The sequence below is a fragment of the Callionymus lyra genome, chromosome 12 (assembly GCF_982586985.1).
Source record: "Callionymus lyra chromosome 12, fCalLyr1.hap1.1, whole genome shotgun sequence".
Taxonomy (NCBI): Eukaryota; Metazoa; Chordata; class Actinopteri; order Syngnathiformes; family Callionymidae; genus Callionymus; species Callionymus lyra.
Window position 1 is genome coordinate 12,563,670 of NC_141829.1, and position 24,453 is coordinate 12,588,122.

The 24,453-nt window shown below is 39.2% G+C and overlaps 3 protein-coding genes across 6 annotated transcripts; 1 reads left to right on the plus strand and 2 right to left on the minus strand.

Moving 5' to 3' along the window:
• Position 1: 1 nt before the first annotated feature.
• On the minus strand, positions 2 to 3,597 carry LOC148068307 (growth hormone-regulated TBC protein 1-A-like). Its single transcript, XM_087803832.1, has 8 exons — positions 3,461 to 3,597; positions 3,009 to 3,154; positions 2,050 to 2,208; positions 1,859 to 1,983; positions 1,438 to 1,534; positions 1,165 to 1,337; positions 918 to 1,103; positions 2 to 169 (listed from the first exon to the last, which is right to left on the minus strand). The coding sequence occupies exons 1-8, from the start codon at positions 3,511 to 3,513 to the stop codon at positions 68 to 70; spliced, it is 1,041 nt and encodes a 346-aa protein (XP_087659958.1). The 5' UTR covers positions 3,514 to 3,597; the 3' UTR covers positions 2 to 67.
• A 968-nt stretch (positions 3,598 to 4,565) lies between these two features.
• dcun1d2a (DCN1, defective in cullin neddylation 1, domain containing 2a) lies at positions 4,566 to 10,505 on the minus strand. Of its 2 annotated transcripts, XM_087804504.1 has the most exons (7): positions 10,449 to 10,505; positions 8,536 to 8,752; positions 7,727 to 7,895; positions 6,711 to 6,841; positions 5,885 to 5,967; positions 5,710 to 5,806; positions 4,566 to 5,644 (listed from the first exon to the last, which is right to left on the minus strand). In XM_087804504.1, the coding sequence occupies exons 1-7, from the start codon at positions 10,449 to 10,451 to the stop codon at positions 5,565 to 5,567; spliced, it is 780 nt and encodes a 259-aa protein (XP_087660630.1). In that variant the 5' UTR covers positions 10,452 to 10,505; the 3' UTR covers positions 4,566 to 5,564. The 2 variants fall into 2 exon arrangements, with proteins under 2 accessions (XP_087660630.1, XP_087660629.1); XM_087804503.1 differs by lacking the exon at positions 10,449 to 10,505 and having other exon boundaries at positions 8,536 to 8,883.
• Positions 10,506 to 12,340: 1,835 nt separating this feature from the next.
• tfdp1a (transcription factor Dp-1, a) lies at positions 12,341 to 23,231 on the plus strand. 3 transcript variants are annotated; one of them, XM_087803619.1, is made up of 12 exons: positions 12,341 to 12,359; positions 14,354 to 14,436; positions 15,584 to 15,650; positions 15,797 to 15,909; positions 17,526 to 17,647; positions 17,719 to 17,884; positions 17,966 to 18,112; positions 18,191 to 18,259; positions 18,799 to 18,950; positions 19,801 to 19,967; positions 21,921 to 21,999; positions 22,087 to 23,231. In XM_087803619.1, the coding sequence occupies exons 2-12, from the start codon at positions 14,425 to 14,427 to the stop codon at positions 22,223 to 22,225; spliced, it is 1,233 nt and encodes a 410-aa protein (XP_087659745.1). In that variant the 5' UTR covers positions 12,341 to 12,359; positions 14,354 to 14,424; the 3' UTR covers positions 22,226 to 23,231. The 3 variants fall into 3 exon arrangements, with proteins under 3 accessions (XP_087659745.1, XP_087659744.1, XP_087659743.1); XM_087803618.1 differs by lacking the exon at positions 12,341 to 12,359 and adding an exon at positions 13,608 to 13,673; XM_087803617.1 differs by lacking the exon at positions 12,341 to 12,359 and adding an exon at positions 13,647 to 13,673 and having other exon boundaries at positions 15,566 to 15,650.
• Positions 23,232 to 24,453: the final 1,222 nt, after the last annotated feature.

Consider the following 24,453-nt stretch of genomic DNA (forward strand, 5'->3'; position numbering starts at 1 on the left):
TTGGTTTGTGGGATTTTTATTTACACGACTTGTTATCCATACATATGTTCATGAGCGTTTTTTTTGTTTATCTCGGGCCGGTTTCGTCGTCCTGTATCTTTTGTTGACATTTGTCTCGCAGTCTGTCGATCGTTGCCATCGACAGAGTCCCGGGCAGCGTGAAGATTTTCTGTCGACAAAACACACGTCAATAGTTTGAGGGCGAAGTTGCATAAGAAATATTTCATAACTTGGATCATAGTTTAGCTGAGTTGGCAAAGTCCATGAATTATAGAAGTGTCATCAGAATAATTTTAGGATGAATTTATTTTAATAATTGAATTTAATAGAATTAAAAAAAACTTTTACAGTTTCACTTACAAATGCATTTAATAATTTGTTGTTGCCTTTTAAGTTAAATGTAAAAATGCCGGCCTTTTTTTTTTTTTTCTTTGCCAACGTTGAGCTATTTTTATTTAATTTTTTTCAAAAGCCTATAAATCATTTTTGAACATTTCCATTTTATTTTTTTTAATAATATTTATAGTAATGAAATGTTCAATAAGAAAAAGTATCTTTTATAGTAATTATTGAATTAAATTATTAAACAATAAATAATTAAATCCTTAGACTTTTTCTTTTAAGCATTGAAAGTTTAAACGTTTGAAATGTTAAATTCAACCATTCAATGTTATTCCGATGACACTGATCTACTGCGACTATAAATGTTATTATATATATTTTTTTATCCCTTAAAATAAGCGAACTACTTGTGGATATATATATATATATAAACTTGCGTGGACACCGCATGTAGCTACTACAAAAAAGTGTTTAATTGTATTTTTAATTTCGAATATTTTATTTTGCATTGTTTTATTCTGGAATGTTGGCGCTCCTGTCGTCCCGTGGTGACCCGGCTCGCCCCTCATTTGCACCTGCATGAAGGTGTGGCAGTCCAGGGTGAATTCTCCTCGTGCGATTTGCTTAAAGCACTCGCACACGTCTGGTAGAGAACGACATCTCAGGATCTCCGGCTGGTGGCGGATGACCAGGGTCAGAGCCACTCGGAAGAGGACTTTGGAGCCCTCGTAGAAGAGGCAGTCCCAGATCCGCAGCACCGTCTGCAAACATCGGTGTTTTAACTCAAGTTAAAAAAATAAATAAACGTGAATCTATTCTCACCTCTATTGGAAGAACGTCGATGAAGAGGCAGATGAACCAGCGAGACACAACCAGAGTCCAAATCCCAGGATACTGGGCCATCAGCTGACCCACCGCAGGCGCTTTGGACTTGACCAACTCGCCCAAAACCTCCTGGTCGGTCTTGAGCCCCAACATGGACGGACTGTAGTAGTCTACGAAAAAGGCGACGATGCTCGTTAAATGGGATGCCACAAGGCTCTTATCTCAACCCTCTTCCTGAACATCTGAAGTTTGTTTCCGTGTGTCGCCCACCTGGGAGTATCCTACCCAGCAATGCATCCATCAGCCAGAAGGATTTCTCCTCGTCTTTGGCGATGATGACGATGTAGCCGGCAATGAAGTTCATTCCCTGGAGAAGGAAGAATACTATGAGAACCTCATGACCATCAAGAAACTGTAAAAGAGTCTTAAACTCGGAAGCTAAGGACAGATTCATGAGTCCCTAATGTCCTTCTACCTTCACACACGGTCACACCTGAGTCATCACTTTATTGACACAGTGATGGTCTGAAGAATTTGACCAGTTAAACATCCAGACGCGTCATCAGGCTGTTTTGGCTAAGAACACAAAGTCGGTCAACAGACGTCTTTCCCTGGATCCTTCAACTGTTTTCCAAATGTAAGAAACTGGACGATCCAGTTTGTTTGAGTCAACAGAGGCGCTGGATCTCACCTGACAGTATCCCACCTCCCTGTTGTGGTGTCCGTACGCCAGCAGCACGTTGTAGAGGGCCCTCTGCAGACTGGGGTCGGCTTTGGTCCGGAAGAAGACGTTGTCGGGGAAGGTTCTGTGCAGATCTGGAAGCAGAGGGCGTCGGGGTCACGTTTGAGTTTCAGTCGGATGTTCTAGACGGGAAGACGAACCTAATTGGATGGTTTCCTTCAGCTTCGGGTCGTGGTCCATGTTGAGCAGGGACTGGTAGTAGCCGGCGTGACTCTCTAGGCGCTCCTGAGCGCTGCTCGCCGCCATCCAGATCCTGGCCCGGTGCTCATTGGGGACACCCTTTCGGACGAACCTCTTCACTGTGAAGTGAAAATTTTAAATCGATATTGGTGTTGACCCTCAAACCTCTACTTGGGTCTCAAGTAGGTCGATGCGTATCACGATACAGTGTCAACGATACGATATTTTTCAGGATGTTGATGGAGTCGTAACTGCTTTCATTTGTTTTGAAACCAAAATATGTCCAAAAATTAGCTTTAAAAGCTGCTGGAGTCAACTGTATCCTCTCGTCCTCAGTCATCACTGCGATTTCATTGTTCTTTCAGCCTTACCTCTCTTTTTTTCCGTTTATATTGATGCAACTATCAATTGATTACTCGTATCTATTACCGCCCTGCTTTTCACTTCTCCACCATAAAGTGGACGACGTAATGACTGCTGCCATCTAGTGGCCGGAGGTTTAATTGCATTGCTGTTCAATATTTTCTAACACCCTAGTCTCAAAACTTGATGATTTTTGCCTAGATGGTGTTTTGCTTCTTTATTCCCCTTCAGATTTTAATTGTGAGTAATGCATTAGGACCTTCTTCCGGTATTCCGGAGACGGAATTTGAGTTAATTTCCGTAATGGCTAAAGTACTGGGACTTCTTTTTTTTCTCCGAAGAAGATTCAATGGAACCACTAACCCAACCTTTTTTGTTTTGTAAACAAATGCACATGCCGACTCCACTCAGGATGCTTTGTTTTCATAACATTGTAGTTACACTTTTCTACAACCGGGGGGAGCTAGAAACGAATGTTTCAATCTACCGTAGTACAGCTTTAATGCTTGGCTACTCTGGACTTGTTAGATAGAATATACAAGTCCAGTGGATCTACCTGTCAGATTCTTCTCCACCTGGGTCTTCCCCTGCAGCAGCTTGGACCACCTCATGGACCTCCTGTTGAGCACCGACACGTACTCGTCCATCATCTCCTTGTACGACTCGAAGTCCTGACGCCTCTCGAACCCGTACGGGTCGACCCTGCGGACACACAAAAAGACGGCAACGATGAGCCGAAACGCTCTCTGATGACCGTCCGGACAAAAGCCTTCGCCCGAGGGTCGAGTTTCCGCGGCGGAGATCAGTTGCCGACGACCGAGAGTTGAGTTACCGAGTGGAACGAGCAAGAAAGAAAGATGGAAGACAAAACCAAAGACGTTTACAAGCGAAGCCGAAGCTGGACTTTGACGTCTCATTTCAAGTTAAAGTATAATCGCTAGAGATCACATGAGCGTAAAAGAAAGATGACACCAACAGTTTTTTAACACAAATTCAACTTCCACTCACCTGTCGACGACGGGTTTCATCTGTGACACGTTCTCTCTCACTTCTCCCTCCATGGTGTCGCAGACTTTATTCCATCTCTGACACTCCTGTCAGGTAAATAACACGGAGCTCCAAATTTCAGGTGTCTCACCTTTCACGAGCTGCCGAGGTGGGGGGGGGGCGGAGCCAGAGGGCAGCCAGGTGACCTCATTTGCATGAAACAACACTGGGGTAAAAGAGGAAACTTCATGTTGTTTTGATGCTTTTGCATATTCAAGTGGTTTCACTGGGAAGTAAAGACATTAAATGTCACAGAATGACTTCGACTTGACAGTTAGAAAGAAAACCTTAAATAAATTAACAATACTATAGACTAAAAACACATGTTTGAGTGTTTATATACAAAAAACAACATAGGAAGTAAACAATCTAAATGGGATTTAAAGAAAGAGATTCTAAATGATGAAAAATAGTGATGTAATATGTTTATATTTCAAGTTAATTTAAATTATTAAAATTCCAAGTGGCCCACGATCTTCATTGTGAACTGAAATATTCAACCGTAGAATGTAAAATACATTATTTTAAATAACACAATGCTTTTTTTTATGACACAAATGTATGTCTCGAAGGAAAACGGTGAAGCTGCTGTCAACTCCATTTCCTGTCTTGTTTTAAAATGTTGGAAGCTATGAGCTTTTATTTTGAAGTATTCTGAGTGAGTTAACTCTTGGTATGATGTCACTGTTCACAACTGCAGCTTGTTTTTTGTTTTTTTAACAAATGTTTAAACCCACTCTATATAAACGATAACTGTTATTTATTTACCAAACTTTAACAGGAAGTATGACTTTGATATACTTTCATTCTTGTTGCTTGACTTATCTTATTTATCTCCATCGTCCTTTCCCCAACATATTATTGGAAGTCTTATTGTAAACATTCTTTCTTATCTTAAACTTCTTTATGGGTCACAAAAATACTGCTGACCCACTTCAAGTAAAGCATCTGTCGCGCCACATACATTCTGTTCATATTCACATGTTGTCGTTTGAAACCTGACGTAAACAAAAGACAGATTCAAAAATGTTGCCGTTTCTCAGAATCTATGACAAAACGTCAAAAGTACATTCTGAAAAAATCTCATGCTTTATTGGTCTTTCTTAAAATGGATCAATACTCGGACTACTTACAACATGTTCCAGACCTTCGGATGAACTCGACACATCAGACAGACATAGTTTCATCGTTAAGGCTTTTTTTTTTTTGTCTTTTTTTGTTTTTCCGTCACTTCTGAGACTCTTGACATGTGACATGCAACATCATCTCTCTCTCCGTTAATGCTGCGAATGGTAAATGTCTTCGACGTGACACAAATCAAGTGTTTTTGACCGACGGTGAGATTCTTAGGCTTGAGGAGGTACCGAGTATGAAGTGTTTTAATTTGCCGAAACAAAACAAAAAAAAGAAATCGCAGGTGTTGGCACACCTGAGGTGACAAAGATATGCTGAGCATGCTTTTTTGGATGAGAAGCTCACGACTCCATCACGTGACAGATCCACCTCACGACAAAACATGATCCACGATATCCAGGTGTCTCGGTAGCTGTACATAAAAGAATCTTTATAAAGTCATTTATATTATTCTTCATTATAGCTCTGCAAATAGTTACAGTATGTACAGTTAAAAACTGCAACAGTTTTTTTTTTCTTTTTGGTGCTGGTGTCGCGAGCACGCCGTCCTCGGGGGTCACAGCCGGACGCAGGAACTCTTGCACAGTCACTCAGAGCTTCACCGACTAAGAGGAATCTAAAAATAAAGAAGCGTTCTCCTCTCCAGGCGGTGAGAGTACAAGCAGCTGCCTTCGCCAAAGCGTCCAAAGTGGCGGGCGGCGAGCGGGCCCCGAGCGTCAGGATGAAGGGAGACTGGATCCGGCGTTGTCCAAGGGCCAGAATAAAGGTCCAGTTCCTCGCATTGGCTCCTTTTTTTTTTTTCTTAAAAGAGGTCTGTCCTGGTCAAGAGCTTCTCTCTACAAGTTTTTCATCTGTACAAGTCTTTTTTTAAAAAACCTATGAAGTCAAAGAAAGAAGTTCCTGGAGTTCCCAGAAGTCTGGGAGATGGATTTTAGTGTGTTTTGCGTTTGGATCCTGTTACGATGGGTCGGGCGAACTCCACGAAGTCGTCTATGAGGACGGGCCACGCTCCTGGGACGAGTGGACAGACCATGAGCGTCACAAACTCCGGACCGGGAACCAGAAACGGGACTCACCTTCCTCGTCGTAGTTGGCCATGTCGTCCGCGATCATGTTGCCGAAGTCCAACAATAAGTTCCACGTGTCTTTGGGGATGGATCGTTTATGATGCTCCTGGAAGGACAACGGTAAACATCTTAAAGCTCCTTCAACACCTCGTCTTGATTCGTTTATTTCCTTCTTCTCACTCACCAACAGGAATTTATTCCAAAGGTCGAGGAACTTGAACCTTCCCGACAGAACGAGGTTCCAGTAGGCGACGGCCATGTCCAGATCTGTGCGGAGGAACAAAGTAAGACTGAATGTATATCGGCGAGTTTTAAAGCTTTAAAGTATTGGAAAAGTTAACTTAATATTTTCTTTATTATAAGGTTGAATTTGTGTTTGAGATAATTTAATTGAAAATATTTTATATTTAATTTATTGTTAATCTTTTCTTTTTTTTTAAACAATACAATTGAAAAACATTTAATTTAAAATGAAACAAAATTAATAAATTTAAATAGTTTGACATCCTAATTCTAATAATTACAAAATATACATCCTAAATGTAATATTTTTTAATATGTAGTCTTAAATTCAATATAAAAATATTGCTATAATAGTGACACAAGACATTACCTGAAGAGTACGGAGCTACTTTAGCAAAACAACAGTTGCCACTAGTATACCAACATTTTTATATTACATTTAAAACACTGTGAATAAAAATTAAAAATTCTATTTATGTTTTTAGATTTAATGATTCAATATAAAACAAACTTTTCACTATACAGATTATTGGATTAGATTATTTAAAACAAAAAACAAAGTTTCCAAATTTGAAATGTAAATTCAAGGGTTCAATATTCTGATAAACTTCCACTAAATACTACTAAATATACCTGCGTGTTAAACTGAGCCAGGAAGTGTAGAATAAAGATCGAGCTCAATATTATTTTCCTACACCGTGAATCTTAAGGATTTGAGGAACAAACGATACAAACACAAAGAGAACTTCAGGAACTCTAAATCTCACCTAAACCCTTCTGTCCAGGATTCTTAGCAAAATTAAAGGTGAACTGATAGAAGTCCTTGAACTTGCTGCTGTCCTTCAGCTCCTGCTCCAGCCGGGGCAGCAGAGCCCTCAGTTTGTCTGGACTGTCGCACCTGGAGCCACAAATAAACACAGACGTTCAGCGTGTTGAAGCATTCCAACATACAGCTTTAAAATATGAGGTTTGTAGCGTCCAACAATAAACTACATTTAGGGTCTTATTCTATATACTTTTCTGGTTCAGTCAAATTGCAGGTCAGGAAAGATTTTACTGCAAACTCAGCAAAGTTTGCCACAGAATTCATCCCAGTGACAAATATATTGAGTTTCTTTACAAGAATTGAATTGTAGGAAAATTGTCAAAGTGTATTTAAAACACAATAAAGAAGAAACAATGAATATATTTGTATAAATACAAGCACTTATTTTGATAAACAACTTAAAGAGTATGCTTACAAATATCTTGAGTGAATGTCGAATGTGAATATTTGAAAATCGATTCATTGCTGTTAAATATCAAAACAGTATCATTAGTAAAAACGTTGAGATGTTCAAATGTATCAATATTTTCTTTCACCCTAACTATAGACAGACGCTGATACGTGGTGCTGGTTCTGACATAAACAGAATCCACCAGACTGAAAACAAACAGATTCCTTTATCGTTCCCGTGCGTATGTTCAGGCCGGTTGGTTTAAGGTCACGCGAGGTCAGAGAGATTGCTTTTGCCATTTGGTCGCTGTGTTGTAACTCGGTTCTGTAAGTAGGTCGAGTCACTGCTGCGCCTCTGAACAGGAACTCGGGTTCTAGCTAGAAGTCGACACATGACCCCTTCAACTCTGCTGTTCCACGAAGACACACAATACTGGAGGTGTGATCGTGACCGACACTATATATAGAGACCCCCCCCCACACCCCCCCAACAACACACCTCCCCGGTCCAGATACAACATTGTTTATGTCCCACTTGATGATCACGTCACACGGGTCAGCGCTCACCCTAGCTCCGTCATTCCGTCCAGAAACTCCTTCTTGGAGAACTCGCACTGAGTGGCGGCCCGGAACTTCCAGGCGACCACCAGCACCGTGATGCTGGCCGGGTCTAGCGACAGGTCGTCGCAGAAGAGCTGGATCCCGTCGATGCCGATCTTGTTCTCATCCTGGGGATCTTGACGTGAGAGAAGATGTTCAGAAGCTCGTCGACACAAGAGTAGAAGTATTTCGAATTCTTGTTAAAGTCAAGTAGGGTTGAGTATTACGATACATAATATTGCAATACTGAAGGAACAAGAATATATTAAGTTACTTTTAAATAATTGAATTGCAGGAAAACTTTAGTAGCATAGTCAACTTTTAACAAGAAAACAAACTAATCAAGTCAATATTTGCATGTAATTATTTTTTAATCCATACAGTACCATTGAAAATCAACTGTATCATAAATGTTTATCACCATTTCTTAGACCCTTGAAGTTTGGATAACCTAGATTCAAAGATAGATTTGAAAGCGAGACTACTGGCACAGATTTATTAGTCTATACTCTTTTGATTTCTTCTGCTGACATTTATACCAAACATTGAGTGTGTTTAAAAATAGAATCAAAACACACACATATGCAGCGGTAATGGAGAGTTTCTTTCAAAGTGTCGCTACTTGACCATAATTGTATGCGTTTGTTTGAATGGACAGAGCTGGACGAACATCTTTACATTACTTGAGAAGTATTTTTACAATGTTTCTAATGAAATGACATCAAAAGATGACAGTATTTCTGAAGAAACAATTTGTTGTCAGTGTTGTTCTCTACCTTTATAGCGATTGTAGAGCTGCTCCAGCTTTTTCCGGTCCACAGAACTCTTCATGGATTCCTTACAGTACAAGTCCGGGTTCTGAAAATAGTTATCAGTGGCGACTTCGAGCTTCCAGTCATTCTGGGTGAGGCAGTACACGGCCGTCTTCTCCCCGGCCTGGGTGAAGGACATGAAGTGCCGAACCTTGTCCCTCTGCGAAGACTTGAGCTTATGCTGCAAGACCACAGGACACGGACAGTCAGGCACGGGCGGAACCAGACCCGAGAGCACGGACAGAAACACCAAGACACAGACGGACACACACACAAGGGCACCCAACGACACACACTCAACGACGAGCATTGAGCCAGCAATGAGGGGAACAGGGGGGGACTGTGGTGTTTTAAAAACGGGTGGGGGAGGTCCAGGGGGGGACATTATGTGCTGCGAGGGTCCACAACATCACCCTTCAGGAAAACTCATATCAGGTTCAGACAAAACACTGCCTGGTTGAGAAACTAGAGTATAAAACATTCTATAATATAAATATTACTCAAATTTACATGAATTTACGGATGGTTTTATATTTTGGAAAACATGTTTATTATAACTATAAACTTTAAATAGTAATTTGATGGATTTGTAATGTTAAACATGGCCTCTGAAGACTCAATAAACACTAGTCTGTTTACATTTTTAAATGCGGGATTGCCATTTAAAGACTTCACATCCACAAACGTGGATGTTTTGGTAATACTTTAATTATTTTAATTTTGTCACATATATAGACACAACTACCAACTAAAAACATTTACAATGAAAACATTAGCATTAGGCTCTAAAAGTCTTAAAAGTATCTGGAGGTTAAAACTATGTAGAATAAGAAACAAAAATACTGTTGTTGGTGAGAAATGTGTAATCAAAGCTGTGAGCATGTAACTAGACACTGGTGAATAACATGTCTGAGGTGTAAGATAAGATGCAATGTCTCTGAAGATACCCCTTATTTCTTGACAGCAGAACAAGCAAAATTGTCTTCTTTTATATTGTATAATCTTTATTTTCCAGTTCAATCACAATCACTTACTTCAGGTACAGCACAGTTCTCATGGATTTCAAAATGAAAACAATATTATCTGATGTTTTTGAAGCTTGTTCCCAAATGTAACAAGATGACAACACATGTCTTATCATCAATGTAACAATATTAAAACGGTATTGAAAATGACAGAAAATTTGGTTTTACCTTCAACAGAATGTTTATTAAATCATACTCCTGGTTTAATGCCTGTCCATTAGGTTATTCTGTATTTTATAATAATTATAATATATATATATATATATAGTAAGTGTTTGCTTTAATGTGTCAGTCTGACAAGCCAATGTGTCAAAACAAGGATAAACAACAGAACAAACGAATGATGCTGACAACGAGAATAGCTTTAGTTAAACACAGGACACTGTATAGAAGTAAAAATGTGACATTTTAAGATGTTATGGTTGGTTTCTGAGTGAAGGGAGAAGCTAGAAAGTACAATAACACAGATCATGGTAACGTTAGCATACAGCAGCGGCTAACGCTAGTAAGTTAGCGTTTGCCAAACAAGCCAGCAAGTGTCACTGACATCTAAAATAGAACACAAATACACTGACACGAGGGTTTCGGGTGAGTCTGTGTCGCTCGTCGACTTTTAACTGGACACCTAACCACCACCAAAGTTACCGAAGTGCTAAAAAGGGACATTGCAGCTAAGCTAGCTCCAAATATCAACTGACCTTTCCTAAAAAAAACTGCAGTGAACACAACAAACACATGACCGTCCGTGCAACACACACACACACACGCCGCTAACCGACACACCAGTCGTCGCACCAGCAACACAACACGCATCGCAAAAATCTGGGTTTTGTGTTTATTTTGGTTTCCTACCATTTTCACCGCCGCTGTTTGACCAGTATGGTAGCCCGGCTATGGCTCGCTGTGCGCATGCGCGAACCAGATGTCAAGAATAGACTTTCTAGTCACAACACGATCTTTTATTTATTGTCTCGCTGTTATTTTGTGTTCGTATACGTTTAAAATGTTTGTTATATTCAAAACTGCGACCTTCCATGTGTGTTAAAAATATTAATTATTTTTCAGTTATTTGTCTGTTATACGTTAATCGTTTTTATTAAACGTGTATTTATTGTTATTACCATAATTCATATCTTCTCCTAAAAAAAACAAGTATTAATTATATATATATACAGTATATATATATATATACATATTCTGTGGAATCCAGGTAAAATTCACACAGATTGCTGTGAATAGATACAATTGTTATGTCTACTTATTCCAGCCCTAATAACGAGTTTTAGTTGAATACCTGGATTGTATTCAACACTACAGTACGAAAGTGAATACTCACATTTGTATATTATTTGAATTTATTATAATATTATTTTGGATGATTTAACAGAATCTACAGCACCACCCTACAATAGTGCGACATCAGCAATTTCAGTATTAAAAATAAAACAAAAACTTTTAACGTATAACTTTTATTTATTTATAATTCTATGTTTGTTTATATACACTGCTGAATGGAGATTGTAAGATCATATATATTGTTTTCCCCTTAAAACCATTCTAAATAAACCAGACAAAACCAAGTTAACTAGTCAGTAAATACTTAATCAATAAAAACATCCACATGACAATTGCGCAAAAACTATACACAGGCCTCCTCAGATGGCCTTCAGCTGTTTTTGATACTCAAGTGTCGAATGACACCGTTGATCATCTCTGAAATGACGAAACATGCTGACCCAGTAAAATATCTGAGTCAGTTGGGCTGAAGGGAGGCTCAACTGAGTTTTATCTTTTGTAGAAAAACAACAAAAAAACAGGTCCACCCTTTAACATGGATGACACAGCAGCATAGAATATCGCTTAATGTCAGCCATACTTTTGTGCCTTGAGGGGAAATGGCCTGAGATGTATTTATACAACAAATGTTCATTTATAAAAATATAGTAGACACCACCTGACACTTTCCAGAACTTTCTGAAGAGCATGAAGTTAGAAAACAAATATAGTCATTGTTATTTTGGTAATGTAAGTATGCTTAATTCATAATAGGCTAATTATTTAGTCATATGTAGGGTGTAGAAGTTTGTCAGAAGTAGGTTGAGGTAGAAAAGATGCTCCTGGGAATAGCAGCTTTGGACGTCTTCCATGTTATTAAGAAATATGTTGCAGAGATTCAAAGCATTTATTCATACAGCATAACACTCAAAGAGTTTAAAGATAAGAGTTAACTAACTAACAAGGTTCTCTCTAGATTAGGAGCTTAGTTTAGGTCTGGGGCGTCACCTTGTTTTTGATTTATTTGTTGTTTTTTCAGGCTTATCCTTATACAGAAGGCCAGTTTATTTAGATCATTTTATTTACAAGGAAACCGAAAGTAATTATTGTACAAATTCGTTTTTTCATTTAGAGGATAAGATGGCATATTGAAATTTTTAATCGATGAAAAAATTATTATACATACTCATATATTTTACATAATTATCTATTTTGATATGAGAAAAAGTAATACTTTAGTAATAACCAAGTCGTTACAGAAAGAGAGTCGTCTTCCCGCCCAACAGATGGCGCTCTATAACAATTCCAACTCCAACACGGAACCGGCGAAGTAGATTGTGGGCGTGAACTATTTTGGCTGTTTTGCTTTCGTCACCGTGCTGCCGTCCAATCAGCGGGCGCTAAAGCGAGACACCGCCAAGCTCAGATCGGGAGTCGCGCTGCTGTAGCACAGCTAGCAGAGTGGACTGAAGGAAGCTAAGTGCACCGGTAAGCAAACGTTCATCTAACTTATCGCCCGCGTTCACTTGCACGCGAACGCACCGCGACCTTGTACCGGTACCGTCTCTAAAACCGCGTCCTAGGAGCGAACACGTCTGTAAAGCAACATTATATTCGGTGATATTGTTGTGAGTTGTGAAGTTGTTGTCGATGACAGCTGCGGATTAGCTTGGCCGCTAATTGCTAGCTGGAGGCTAACAAAGCGTTTAGATGCGAGTCTGGTCGCGATTTCTGTTAAAATACTCGCACGTTTACGACGTGGAATCTATAAAAATATCACCGATGGTTTCGTTTTCGCTCGAGTCTCACGTCTTTGGAATCCATTAAGGTCACAATAAAAGTGCAACAATCACGACTGGCGTTTTATTAAATGGTCAATAGTGCAGTTATCACGTGTATTACGTGATGTTTTGTGGTATTTGTAAGGAATTGAAATGAAGGATGTTTGTTAAAATAAAAAAAAAGATGGGCCTCTGAAGTGCACCATGATGCAGATCCACTTAATCGTCTTGCCCAAGGACACTTCCGACGGTCATTGGGGCAGCCTGGGGTTTGAACCAGTAACCTCCACTAACTGACCATGACTGCACCTGCAACAGCATGTTTCAACAAAATTACTTAAAAAAAAAAAAAGAGTGTAAAACAACTGGTTTCTGTAGAAATAAAGAAGCCTATTATTGTCCTCATGTGAGCTGATCGTTGTGAGGTTTGAACGTAAACAACTTATCAAGATGTCAAAAGTTGATTTCATTCAACTTCCAAAACGATTCAAAATAAAGGTTTCTATCGTGTTTTTTAGGTTTATTTTTGGATTAACCTCATGTTTTTTTTGTAAGTTTAAAGATATGTGAAGATGAACCTGTTGAGGTGTTAAATCACTAAAGTATAAAAACATAAAACTTTCTGTCTTCCTGGAGTCGATTCAGTGAAACATGTGCAACATTATATTAGTTTCACTTACTAAACAAACACGATGCTTTATCTTGATCTAATATTGCCTACTTTGAAACTGATATTTTATCATTAAATTGTCTTATTTTTATGGTGTGTTCAGTGGAAAAAAACCGACAACCACCTTCACTGAAGTTTAAGCGCTTAAATGAAAGGAAGCGGAATGAACGAGGTTCAACGGAGCGAATGCAAAGTGAAGCCTCGCATTTAATCGTGAATTAAAAGTAAAAATCGTTTTAAAAAGCAGCAGGACTTTGCTTTCTATGTTTCCTGTTTGGTGAGGATTTAGACCTCCTCTTCCTCCGATCTCAAATGCCAACAACAACAGCCGCCGGAGCAGAATAGTGCCTCGTAAGTGCACAATAATCCCAGTATTCACTTTAAAAATCGATGCTTATCGCGCACTAGTCCCTCGTGTGTCAGGTCTGGGGGATATTACTTGTATGTCTTGAACGGGAGGCCGACGGTAGTGGGTTTTTTCCTCGGGAACCGTCCAGCACAAAACGTGCATTAGCTTCCTAGCGCGCTAATGCACCGCTGCTAGCTGCACTCAACAAAAGATTGTCCTGCTATCGTGCTGGGATGTGGATGCTGCTCCGAACCGCATGCATCGACCACATCTGTGCCAGATCCAGCCTGCTGCTTTTGTTTGGGCCTAGTTTGGTGGAGGTTTCGCGTACTTTTGAAGGTGTATTTTGCCTTGTCCTGGAGTAGAAGTTCGCCCAGTGCATCTCCCCCGGACGTGTGTCGCTACCTGAGAGTAGGCCTTGTGCACAGTTGGGGGAAAAAAGTTGTGTTCATTCAGGATGGAGACGTTTGGTCTCCTTCTCTCGAGTTCCTACTGAATGAAAATGAGATGAATAAAGTCCTACGATCGTCTCTACTTTTAATTATAACGCGTCTGGCATTGAGAAGTGTTTTTGGAAGCTGTTAAAATGGCCGAATTTATTCTTGGGAAAAGCCAATATTAAAATTGCCCTAATACCTACAGATGAACTCACTCTTGTTTTTGTTTTTTTTTTGTCTTGTAGGGTCTGTAAAGACGGAAGACAATTCACTTTTTTTTTAAACTGAAGCTCAACTCTCCCGGTCCTCTGGGATCATGGCTAAAGATGTGAGTATAAAAATAGGTGTATTAACTTGTTGCTGGTGATGCTTGAGTCGTCCACGAGCCGACGATATCGGTCAAACATTACGATAGGAAGGATGACTATCTGATCACTATTTGATTCAGATTTATTTGAATTAGATTTTCTTAAACAGCTCTTCTACTGACATTCTTTCTTGGTTTTATTAAGCAATGAGTCAGGTTCCGCTCGAGGTTTCTGCCTTCTAAAAAGAAGGTTTTTCCTCGCCATAGCTCACTGTACAGCTCACTGTACAGTGTTTTGTTTCTTGCTCTTTGTTGAATTGCTGGGATATATTTTTCATTAATCAACTATAGTCTTACTTCAACTGTATAGTGTCTTGAGATAACTTTGTTATGATAAGACACTTTAAATAAAATTGAATTGAGGTTGTTTCAGGAGAGGGGGGGGCTCATCAGACTACATTAATCTGACCTCTGTGTTATTGACCCAAAGTTCTAGCCACTTGTGTATGAAAGTTGAGGAAACCCCGAGCCTTGTATTGATACTTATGTGTCAGGACTTGTTGTGAGCGGAGGCTAGAAAAGTCAGAGAGCAGGTCCATAATGATTGTTTTTGTCACTACTTCTATGATTAAGATTATTTATCGTAGTTATTTCTTAACATATTTATACTGTTTATAAACTTGTACAAAATAAATAGTTGTTTTGTTATGGCATGTTCTTTAGTAAGGTACTTAAGTTCTTAAATTTGTGATGAGTTTGGTTTAAAAAAAGTACCACCATATGTAAATTATATTTACAGTGTTTGTGTGTGTGTGTATATATATATCTATATCTATCTCAACGTATCCTATAAAGAAACTGCTTCATCAATACAATCCACCTGGTAATTGGTTGTTTCTGCACTGAATTCTATCTTTGGAGGATGTTGGGTAGAAATTGCCAATTTTTATTTTATTTTTAACATTCATTCAACAATCTGACGTCCTTCACTGTGGAGATAATACATTCATACTTGCTTGCCTTGTTAAGATGTTTCTTCTCATTGCCAAAAAAACTGTCACCAAAGCTGTTCAACTCCTTAAATCACTGCACATTGTAAATGAATGTCCGAAAATGTGTGGAAACTTGGATTTCTGTCTTACATTTGCAGTTTTATTTATCTCCACAGGCTGGACAGATTGAAACAAACGGAGAGCTGAAGCTTTTCATCGATCAGAACATGAGTCCCAGCAAAGGTATGAAGGTTCCTTTTCCTCTTGCTATGGACTCCTTGAACCGGCTTGTCAATATTAAGATTTCATGTTTGGTTCGATCACATTGTAATGAGTAGACGACAGAGGGCGTCGGAGGTTCAGTCAACTCATAATCCTTCTTCTCCCAGGTGTCCTGTCTCTGGTCACTGTCCACCCAACAACAGCCTCTGTGGCCAAACAGCTTCTGCCAAAAACCCTCGGACCATCCAATGTGAACGTCGCAGCCCATATGCAACACGTGGTGAGCAACTGGGCTCAACTTATCTCTCGTCGAACGTTTGGTTGATAACGAAACACAGACCTATTGATTGTCAGAAAAGCACAAATACATTTGCAGATGGTTGCGACACCGTCGTCTAAGCTCCTCCATTATCATTGCGAGGTGACAGGGCGGAGAGTAGGTGGAGGGACTTGATCCTAAGCTTATCAACTCTCCAGTCAGCAGGATTACACCCATCATCCCATTATATGTATGGAATGTATTCATAATGGAAATCAGCTTACTTAGTTCCCCAGTGATGGACCTCACCACTTATGTGTTCTGTTGCGTCTTCAGGTTTGACGTATCTCTGGATACACACGATAAACAACGACGACCAGCCGAGCATCAAAGTTGATTCGGCTTTAATTTAAAAAATGCCTTCATTTTTATCTTCCAAAAATGTATTCAAAATTCTACAATATATTTTGGTCAATCAATATTTATGATTTCGTTGGAATCATTTTTATCACCTTTCTAGTCATTTTATATAAAGCGTTACTTTATAAATAAAAACACTTTTATAAATTCAAACATTTTATCAACTATAATTGATAAACTGTATTGTAAATTTTGTAAATAAAGTTTCAATTATGTCGCACATGTTTTTTAATATCATGGAAGTATAGACGGTGTATGTTTCAATTCCAGACCAGCCGTTTATATATTTCTTTTAAACGGTCAGATCTTGTTTCGTTTGTTCTTTGCAGGAGAACGGGTTGTTCAGTGAGCTGTTCTTCTTGGCTTCGGTTCTCAATCACGCCCCATTAATCTTTCATCATTTACAGAGTTTTGACGTTCTTTAATGAGTAATCATCTGATCAGAAGTGGAACTTTTTTTGGAATGTTTAAATAAAACATTCATTAGTGTGAATTTCAATAGGTAGCCGTAATGTTTAGTTGTATTGAGTAGTTTGGCGCAAGCATTCTAGTCTTTACAGGCTCTTTATTTATATGGTTCAAGTTTAAACAAGTGCTGTGAAACCAAAGATGGATTATCTGAAGTTTTGGTTGCCCTAAAACCAGATTAATTTGGCAAATGGTTTCTCATGTTGCAATAGGTACTTCCGTTTTAAAATGTTTTTCTATCCGAAGAACTCGATCTGTCATCCTTGTTTTTATAATTTAATTTATAATTTATAATTAATCTCTCAACTCACCCATCAAAGTTCCTCCGCACTGGAGTTGTCGCAACATATAAATATCAGTAGTTAACACCAGTATATTATTTAGATGTATTAAAAAACCCTTTAAGTACACAAATTTATTAAGTAACAAAACCATCAATCAATCAATTTTTATTCAAAGACTTTTGATGGTAACATTCTTTTTCTTATAGATTTGCAAATGCACAACAAAACTATATATTGAAAGTGCGGATGATCAGCCTTCAAGGACATTTACAAACCAAAACATTTGTCTTGTAAATGTACAAATGAATTATAAAACCTACAATGATTATATAGTCAAAGTTTGCACATAGATCTTGTAAATTGATGCAGACTTAACTGCTTGATTGAATGGATCAGTTGATGGCATTGATCATTGTTGCATGATATGTGAGCAATTAATAGTTTAACTTTGTGAATCTCTTGCAGATGATTGGAACACCTCAGAGGCCCACGGTATCTAATACTATATTGGTAAACAGTCCACACACACCCAGCTCCCAGTTCCTCACACAGAGTCAACCATCGGAGTCGTCTCCATGGTCATCAGGGTATGTTTATTCTATTTTAATAAACTTAATATTCGCTCTACAACCTCCTAAGATGATCTTCTCCCCTTCAGGAAACGTGGAAAGAAAGGGGAAAAGAACGGGAAGGGCTTGCGGCATTTCTCCATGAAAGTATGCGAGAAGGTGCAAAAGAAAGGAGTGACCACCTACAACGAGGTGGCAGACGAGCTGGTGGCAGAATTCAGCTCGGCAGACAACCACATGTCGCCCAACGACTCTGTGAGTCTCCCCACACCAGTAAAACCGCTGTTTCCAATCCTCGCTTGTATGTAAATGTCTGTCATTGAATCTCCTTTCCAGCACGCGTACGACCAAAAGAACATCCGGCGGCGCGTGTACGACGCACTCAACGTGCTCATGGCCATGAACATCATCTCCAAAGAGAAGAAGGAAATCAAGTGGATCGGCCTGCCCACCAACTCCGCACAGGAGTGTCAAAACCTCGAGGTACAGACACACTGGTGAAGCTGCGAACGTCCTTCAAGTATCCTCGGTTTTCAACCTGCTCCCCGTGTTCTCTTGCAGGTAGAAAAAGAGCGGCGGTTGGAGAGAATCAAACAGAAACAGTCGCAGCTTCAGGAGCTTATATTACAGGTAGATTTTAAAAAGGTGTCACTTTCTTTGTTAGGAAGCCTGAGATGTTTCTTATTGTGACGTTTGTGTTCGAAGGTTGAAGTTCTGTTGATACTTCAGGAATCTTAAAAGAAGTAATCAATATATTATTGATTATATATCTTTAAAGTAAACAATGGAATAAGGACTTTCTGGGAAAAGACGTTTGCTTCGGGATACATGAGGAATTTTAAGTTCAGTTTACTTGGATCACGGAATCTTTTAAAATCAGCACAATAGCAGTCAAGGAAAGTTTTTCATTAAACTAAAAAGTGAAGTTTATTTGTAAAAAGAATCAATATAATTGATTCTTATTCTTGATTGTTTTGTCTTTAATTTAATTTCAAATGTTATTAAAGTATTGAATGTAACTCGCCTTAAGCCGCAGGAATCCTGCTTCTAACTATTGCAATTTCCCCCGATGTTATGTCCCCGGAATATATTAACCTTTTTTCCTTTATATCCATCAGTCACGTAAAGATGGATATCTCTAACCTTCATCTTTAATCTCCTCACTGCAGCAAATAGCCTTCAAGAATCTGGTGCAGAGGAACAGACAAACGGAGCAGCAGGCCAACAGACCTCCACCCCCCAACTCCATCATCCACCTCCCCTTCATCATCGTCAACACCAACAAGAAGACCGTCATCGACTGCAGCATCTCCAGTGACAAGTATGTGATGCTTTCTCTTCCTGTATTTATAGTTCAGTTCAGACGACGGTTCTGAAGTTGACGCCGCTGTTTTGAGTCCTACCATCTGTCACCTGGTCAACGTGTGGGGAGTTTCTCCAGATTGTCATGCTGGGAGGTAACTGGGCCGAACTTCAGGACCAGATGGAGGATTTCTCTTTTGCCTTTCCAACTCCCTTTGAGACTTCTTTGCTCTTTGAGGGAAAGAGTTATTGTATTTTCCCCTCAAATGGTTGGACTCCTCAAGAACCACATATATTTATATTTATTATATATTCATTATCCATCTAATGCACAAGTGTTAATTAGATTTTATATTATACTGGGAGTCTTGTGTGGGGCTGAGGAACCAAACATATCGACGAAGAAAAATATGCTTCAAATGATCAAAAAATATTTTTAAATTGAAGTGATATTATCATTCTAAACTTATCACTCAAGTTGTAAATGGTGTTATTTTATAGATGCATATTTTTCTTCTGATGACCAAAAACTGACTATATACAAAAGAAGTTCACTTTATTTAGAAAAATTGGTTTATTAACATAAACTTACTGTAGTTTAAATGATAATTAAAAGAGGCTCACAAAGTACAACAAAGTAACATTTTGAAAGTAGCACTGATTTTCTTTTACATTTAAATTACAACATAAAATGTTGGCTGTATAACTTTAACTTTTATAAAGGTTAACTTTGACTGATCCTCCTCTGGGCTTTTACCGGTATTTGACTGTTTTGGACCATTTTCTTTCAAGTTGTTTGTAGATTCTTTCATGTGTGTGTGATTTGTGTGTGTTTTCTTTCTTGACTAACTCTCTGTCATCAATTGCAGGTTCGAGTATTTGTTCAACTTCGACAGCATGTTCGAGATCCACGACGACATCGAGGTGCTGAAGAGGATGGGCATGGCCTGTGGTCTGGAGGCGGGCAAGTGTTCCCCCGAAGACCTGAAAGTGGCGCGCAGCCTGGTTCCCAAAGCGCTGGAGCCTTACGTTATAGGTCAGTGTCGGAAGCGGTTACACAAGCGCCGGGTTGACGTGTTGGTGTTTCATCATGTGTTGCTGCTGCTGAACCTCCATCTTCCTCTTCTTATGACTGTTCACTGCTCAGCTCACCACAACTGTGCTCCACTGACTCGTGTACGTGTCTGAACTACACAACAGGTTTTTGTTCATTTAGATTATTACCTTATTATTCACATCTCAACTGATGCATGATGGGTGTTGAATGAGAATAGCTGGTTAGTTAAATTAAGTTAAGGAACAGAAGAGGAATCCGTTGAATTAATGTTTTCAGTTCTCTATAATCCACGACCACTGTGGGAAAGTAGAAACCCTATTTGATTTTATTAATTGCTTTGTCCGTTTCCCTGTTTCTTTAAAGCTTGGTTTCATTATTGAAAACCTTAAAGCCGATATTTATTTAATATTAAACAGATAATTTGGGCATTTTTATTCTAAACTGGAGAAAGTTTAAAACGTTTAATTTCCTGGTAGGTTCAGAAAGTCTCTGTACTTCATGTGAAAACACTGTCTTAGACCTACTGCTCCAAAACTGGGGTCCCACACCTTTTATGTGCAACAAACTGGTTTAATGTCTGCATTATTTTCATTGAACAAATGCATATAAAAATGACCAAAAAAATGAACTATAATGAAAAATGCTTCTCACATTATTGCTGAATCAGACACAAGCAGATTTATCCACAACAAGATGTTCTCATCAAGAGTCGTGTGTTAATATGACCCTGAAGAAAACCTATTTTCCCCCCCAAAATTAAAGACTCTTTAGTCGGTAATATACAACTTATTAGAAATTAAATAATCTATTTTATTTTTAAAATGCCTGGTCCCCGGCCCTTGTGGTTTGGGACAAATGCTGAAAAGCAGTAGCTTTCTTGGAGTTACTCAGGAACAGTTATATAGTGAACAGTATCATGAGATAAAAAGCAGACTGAAATAATTGTTACAGAAAATATGAAGGAAAAAACGCATGATTATACTTTACACACGATTCATAAAAACGCAAGACTTTGACTAGATGCAAGCTAAACGAGAAGAGATGTTTACGCTACTTGGCTGAGCCTTGATGCTGAACTAACATGACTTCAGGAAGTCAAATGAGCTTAAAGTCCAAACTTTAAGTCAATTCTAATGTCAGATGTCAAATCACTAAACATTTTTCTCAAGACACTTTACAGTTTACACTAAGTTTGGAGACTATAAGAGGAAATGTCTCACCAAAGGCTCAGTGGTTAAGCTGCGTTGGGGAAATTTATATCCTCCATTTTTCAAAATAATAATCAATTAAGACCATTTTTTATTTGAATAGAGGTTAAGTTAAATATGCATGTATGAGTGAATAGTAGTACCATGAATAGAAAGTGTAACATTAAATAATATTTAAGTGTAATTCATTTGTAAAACATCATTGAACTGTTCTCAAAGTCGATGAATTTAAGACTCGGAAAGGAAAAAGCCTTAACCTTTTGCTCATTTACGCAAATAACATTCAAAGGAAAAGTATAAAATGCATTCACTTTCTAACAACTACACATTGAAAAAAAAAAAAAAATCAACTACCTTGTGACATTTCACGGATGTATGGTCCACCATATCAAGGTGTTGCCAAAGTCCACTAAGAGCTACTTACGAAGATACTTTGGCTTGATCTTAAGGTTAACACCAGTGTCTTAGCCCAACCCTTAAGAGCCTTCTCACATTCTTTAGGAACGAAGCAATTTGAGAAACCTTTGAGCCGAACAGGGAGACAAACCACTGTGGCATATATGTACTATATTTAGCACTCGTATGCCACTGAATCATATAAATGGGGGAAGGAAATGAGTGGATAAATGTTCTTAATTTAAGTTTTCATTCTTCCGTATTTGTTAGCCAGATCTGTTAATTAATGTATATAATGATTAAAAACATGTTTCTCCTGTCGCTCCAGAGATGGCAAAAGGGCCAATCAGGAACGTCTACTTAACCGGAGGCTCCTCTGCTAACGGAGGCCGTTATCCTGTGAGCAGGTGAGAGAGAGAGCTTTGCTTCCACAGGTCATCAGCTCAGTCAGCAAGTCCTCACGACCCCTGACCTTTTGCTCTCTCGGTCCGCAGTGACGGCGGGCCCGACGGCACGATGGCCTCCAGCTCGAACGACTCTCACTACAGCGGCTCGCGGGTGGAGACCCCGGTGTCGTACATGGGCGACGAGGACGACGACGAGGAGTACGACGAGAACGACGACGACGACTAAAGCCGCGGAAAAAAAAAAGCCTCTCCGACGCCAATAAGCACAGTCTTGTCGAATCACCTTCACCGTGGGAGTTTGGTTCCTGTTTGTATGTGCAACCTCTGCCCCCGACCCCCGACCCCCACCCCCGTTTCTCTGCCTGTTTTCTTTGTCTGGCTTTCTCAGGGGTGTCAATGAATATAGAGGAGCAAAAAATACTGTGCCCAGTTTTTTTTCCTCCCGCTTGTAGCCGCACCACAGTCCGGGGCGGAGGTGTCGTCCACGTGAACTCTAATCAGCCGTCGAGCCTCCTGCTGTTGTCTAATTCCCGTCTCCGTAAGCCATCCCTCTCGATATTGTATAAAAAAAACCCTACTGCTGTTGGAGAATGTATGATGTACAAGTTTGAATATTCCTATTTTTGCTATTCGCAGACACAAAATTTGAAATGTTCTGAAGTCGTCACAATTAAATCTAACCGGATTGACGTAGTCGCAGTGGTGTCCGAGGATGGGGCTCCATCGCCCGCCGACGCTATCGTTCCGTGTCCTCCGTCGAACTTTTGTTTAATCCTCACCATGTTGGACTCGCTTGGTTCTGTTCTATAGGCAGCTGCTTTTCCTGTTCTCATTTACTAGTTTTTATTTTTTTTTTCTATTTTTGGACTTGGAGGTTTTTTTTCAATCGCCGCCCTGTTAACGACTCGGTAGTGTTTACATTGACGCCGGCAAGGCGCAGACTTTGATCAAAAATCCAGGCTCTTGATTGGTGGAGAAGCTTTGTTTTGATGGCATTTACCAATCGATCGTAGCTCATAGAATCCTTTTAGAGGCCAGTGGTTAAACTATATTAGACATTGGAACATTGATGTAACATATGTGTGGTTCTAGAGGTCTTTCTGTACTCCCCCACAAGACCCCATCCCCCTCCAGCCCCCTTTTAAGACTGAGCATAATGTGTACTGACTCTTCCAAATACCCCTTCTGTAATCTAATATAAGTTTTCAAATTAAAATATAGATTGTTTTAAAGCTCTTTGCGTCAACACATCTTTCTCCCTTCAAGAGGAACCATGTCTCTCATCGTACTCTTAGAACTCTTGATTATAGTTTGGCCTTTTCCACCTCCAGAGCAGTTGACTAGTTTCAGAATTTAAACAAGTAATGTAATTGCATGACGGCGATACAGGGTGTGTATTTTGGCAAGAATCTGAAGACGCAATACTGTACGAACAAGGATTTATTTGTAGTATTGTCGAGAACTTGAATCTGTTGACTCCTGACGAAGTCGTAACTACTTTCATTTGTTTTTAAAACAAAATATGTCCAAACATCAGCTTTAAAAGCTGCTGGAGTCGACTGTATCCCCTTGTCCTCAGTCACAGTCGGGATCTCTTCATTGTTTCTTGAACTGCGAAAGAGGCAATTACTGCTGCCATCCAATGGCAGGAAGTTTATATTTCATGTAAATTGCAAATAAAAATAATTGTAAACACTAATATAAAACATAAAATATATGATTTGAAAGCCAAAAAACACATTGGTAAAGTGCTGTTAAATCTATACGGTATGGTAAAAAAAAACCATCAACATTTGAGTTGTGAAAAGGCGCTTCAGTCCTTCAAGCTGTAAACATTGCCCAGACAGTATTACCGGGATTGTAAAAGTAGAAACATGTTTTCCTTCCACACAGATTCCTGTAGAGAAAGTTGTTTTTGGAATAAGGTGCATCGTATCTGAAGTAATGCTGTGGAATTCTGTGCCTAAAGAAACCCACCAGATGTTACTGAACTCTCACTTTAGTATGTATCACTTCTTGTGGCCACCATCCTACTTCAGATGCAGTTTGCGGAGTTCAGAATATAGGCATGTTCTTAGATGTTTATTGGGAATTGGTCTTTATTGATCCCTTTGGAAATGCTGTCCTCTAGTATTATTTTCTTTCAGTTTATATCTTCTCAAGGAAGAACAGACTGTATCAGCAACGACCCTGATCTTTGTCTCCTGACATCACTGGTTCTTTCTATAATCTCTTCTGGTCCAACGTCTCTACACACACTTTGCATGATCTTCTTACACTTCACAACCACTCGTCGTATTCATCGCTCACTTTTAAAAATTGGGGGCCAACATAATCCAGTTACTTTTTTTTTTTTTTTCTTTTAATTCACTTGGTTTAAGCTTTTTATCCAGCCTGGTGTGTGTGACATGGAGGACCAACGAGGACCTAAATGCAGCAGATGCTGTCGGCACT

Bases quoted from the DNA above. Each gene is read 5' to 3' on its own strand.
- LOC148068307 (XM_087803832.1), bottom strand. From the start codon at position 3,513: ATGGAGGGAGAAGTGAGAGAGAACGTGTCACAGATGAAACCCGTCGTC. The intron at 1,338-1,437 runs GTGGGCGACACA...CCTTTTTCGTAG, and splicing joins GCTGGGTAGGATACTCCCAG to ACTACTACAGTCCGTCCATG. The intron at 1,104-1,164 runs GTGAGAATAGAT...CGATGTTTGCAG, and splicing joins TCGACGTTCTTCCAATAGAG to ACGGTGCTGCGGATCTGGGA.
- dcun1d2a (XM_087804503.1), bottom strand. From the start codon at position 8,881: ATGCTCGTCGTTGAGTGTGTGTCGTTGGGTGCCCTTGTGTGTGTGTCC. The intron at 7,896-8,535 runs GTAGAGAACAAC...TCTCACGTCAAG, and splicing joins GCTCTACAATCGCTATAAAG to ATCCCCAGGATGAGAACAAG. The intron at 5,968-6,710 runs GTGAGATTTAGA...TCCTCCGCACAG, and splicing joins TCCTGGACAGAAGGGTTTAG to ATCTGGACATGGCCGTCGCC.
- tfdp1a (XM_087803617.1), top strand. The intron at 15,651-15,796 runs GTATGAAGGTTC...TTCTTCTCCCAG, and splicing joins GAACATGAGTCCCAGCAAAG to GTGTCCTGTCTCTGGTCACT. The intron at 17,885-17,965 runs GTGAGTCTCCCC...TCTCCTTTCCAG, and splicing joins ACATGTCGCCCAACGACTCT to CACGCGTACGACCAAAAGAA.